This window comes from Cyprinodon variegatus, unplaced genomic scaffold (assembly GCF_000732505.1).
Source record: "Cyprinodon variegatus isolate N-32 unplaced genomic scaffold, C_variegatus-1.0 Scaffold8, whole genome shotgun sequence".
Taxonomy (NCBI): Eukaryota; Metazoa; Chordata; class Actinopteri; order Cyprinodontiformes; family Cyprinodontidae; genus Cyprinodon; species Cyprinodon variegatus.
This window is the reverse complement of record NW_015150461.1, coordinates 2,586,651-2,589,475: the sequence shown is the minus strand read 5'-3', so window position 1 is coordinate 2,589,475 and position 2,825 is coordinate 2,586,651. Positions and strand designations below refer to the sequence as shown.

Genomic DNA, 2,825 nt, shown 5'->3' with positions numbered 1-2,825 from the left:
ACTGAGAATCTTTACCAGCTTTATACGCAGTGACGTACCTTTCGAGGCTTCAGAATAGCTCTAGGTTTGCTGTTCTCTCTGGACGCCTCCAGCGTGACGTCCCGTTTGGTGTTCCGGTCAAACATTCGAAAGAAATTGTTGTAGGAACCGGTCATTATGACGCTTAATGAGAAGGAAAAGAAAAATCAAGATGAGGGTCACAATGATTTCCGCATGGATTCGCCTGACTGAGCTCTTTGACGATCGAATGAAACGTCTCACCTGTCCGATCCGTTCCAGACGCACTCGAACTTGTCAAAGATGCAGTCGTTCTCATACAGAGAGCAGAGTTTGCCCCTCAGGTAGTCGTGGACCTGAAGAAAAACAATTTAGATTCTCGTGAGAAAACGTCTTACATCAGAAAACCCTCAGCTCCCCTGCCTTAAGCTGCACGCTCACTAATCCTCTGGCTCTGGTGATCTATGCTAAGATGTTAGGCAGCGGGAGGAGGAAGAACTCCCCTGATGACCCTATCAATCATGACCCGCCACAGGATCAGACAGGGTGGATCTGACCACATGGTGGGAGGTTCTTTCCTTCAGGCTGTTTCTCTACCAACACTTTCCTCTAATAGGTACTTGATTCAATATGGCCTCTAATTGTTGAAGATGACGAAGTTACAGACCAGCAGAGCGATGGAGAAACAGTATTATCCTGATTGATTATCTTCAAATCAATCAGTTTTGTTTCGATCTAAGTCGAGGTTGAGCTCCTAGCTGCAGGGGTCGGGCTAGATGGGGGGCCAGGGGTGGCCATGGCCACCCTTGGCCAATCATTGGCCCCCCCTTTGGGAACCCCTACCATTTTTTCCACTGCAAAAAATGGAAATCTAGGTAAGCAATTTTTTCTTAAAGTAAGTGCATTTTTTCTCCAATTGAGGACGAAAGTGAGAGACTTTGCCAATAGAACAAGACAATTTACATTTAAAATAAATAAAAAAAAAATTCATTGTCTAATGTCAAGTTCATATTATCTAATTATCATATTTTAAGAGTAAAGATACTAATTTCATTGGCAAATCCCCATATTTACCTACTCAAATTAAGGGTAAATACACTTAATTTAAGAAATTTGTACTTATTTCTGGATCGTTTTTGCAGTTCGGCAGCAGAAATACTCTCAAGTAGAATGTTCTAACTTATTTAACATTTTATTTTTCATACGTAACTTAACAACAAAAACACTGCAGTTAATTATGCACAGCAATATACTATCATTAAAGATGAGAAAGACCAAATTCATCCTCTTTTCAGAACTGGATTTTGTCTTATGGGGTAAACAGAAAATTATGTCTCTGCAAGTCATCTATGAATCTTCAGTGAAATCAGAAATAAATAACTACTTTAACAATAAGTAATCCATTTAATGTAGATATTAGTAGATGTAAATATTTATTTTATGCAGAACGATCATAGATAAAAGTCGGTAAGACAATGAATAAGATGTTCGCCTGAGAACTCAAGCCTGGACTTTTCATTTAGACAGAACGGCTGCTAAAATACGTGTCTATTTGTTGGCAAAGGCTGCAGGAAAGTATAGTTAGTCTTGAAATTGTTGTTGTGGTTTTTCATTTTCCTTTTGGAACAGTGTAGATTGACCGCGACTTTCTGGCGTCTACCTGCTTTGGCCATCCGTTAGTGTACATTGGTTACTGCGCCTCTGCCTTGCTGGGAGGATGGAGAAGAAAAATACGTCACCTGGTAGGTTTCCAGTGGTTTGTTCTCCATCTGGAGGTCCCACACCTTGACAGTGAGGTAGTCCCTTGTCATCAGGTAGCGCCCGTTGTGGCTGAACTTAACATCGGAGATGGAGGAGATAATTTCGGAGAAAAAGGAGCGTGTTGATGGATCCTCCGGCTCTTCGAAGTCTACGCAGGACAGAGAGGAAGCAGAAAGCGTCTCAGTTCTAGATCGCTAAAGGTGGCTGTGTTTTGTTTTGTTTTTTTGTGCAAAGTGATGCAGCTGCAATTCTTCACTGAATCACTTGGGGAGATGATTGAAGTTCAGCGACGGTGGGCAAATATTGGTTATGATTCATATTGATTCTGGCAGCTGCTGATCTATGTGTGGGAGCAGGACAGCGGGGATGGGAGCGAAGCATTCCATCGTCAGCCAGCAAGTCAATCTTTCTCCCCTCCATGCCTTCCTCCCCCCGTCTCATCTCTATTTCTCTGAAAGATGCCCCCTCCACTGTCAGTCCTGCTCCTCAGCTGAGGCTGGGGGGGGGGATCAGTGGGGAGTCTAACTCGAGCTACAGGAGAGATGAAAAAATGATGGGGGGAGAGGAAGGGCGAAGAAAAACAAATCAATGTCAAAGAACGGGCCCCGATGGATTTTTATTTGTGTGCCAGAGGAGGAGTGTTTGGGGATAAGTAGAAGCGTGCATGTTTTTATGCATGTGTGTGCGCATCCCTGCCCCCCCCACTCCAGAGGTGTATAATAGGGCCTCTGGGGAGTCAACAGGGGGAGGGCAAAGGGTTTGTTAGGTCCCTCTTGCTTTATCCTCAGGGCATTGGCAATCCCCTCCTAAATCCTCCATCCAGCCGTCACACATCCATCCATCCAGGCTGTAACTCTGATGGATACCAGAGGCCTCATACAGTGAAAGGTACAGACCAAGATGCAGAATTATTCTGGGGCTCACTCAATCATATCTGCTCCTTTTTTCTTTTTTTTTAAAGATAAAATGAGATTTCTTTATTTCACATTTGATGACTTTATGTCAACAAAACCCAAAATATTTTTATTTATGAAAAGAGACAAAAGGGAGTTTTTTTTTTTTTTTTT

General features: G+C 42.8%; 1 protein-coding gene across 3 annotated transcripts in view; it reads right to left on the bottom strand.

Annotated features, from left to right (window-relative positions):
* Positions 1-2,825, bottom strand: part of LOC107086445 (serine/threonine-protein phosphatase 2A 55 kDa regulatory subunit B beta isoform) — a 116,583-nt gene that overhangs the window by 12,021 nt on the left and 101,737 nt on the right. For all 3 annotated transcript variants that reach the window (XM_015377392.1, XM_015377399.1, XM_015377407.1), the window contains exons 7-9: positions 1,737-1,906; positions 262-353; positions 39-162 (exon numbers count right to left, since the gene is read on the bottom strand). In XM_015377392.1, coding sequence (XP_015232878.1) covers positions 39-162; positions 262-353; positions 1,737-1,906 — 386 coding nt within the window. The remainder of the gene's footprint in view (positions 1-38; positions 163-261; positions 354-1,736; positions 1,907-2,825) is intronic.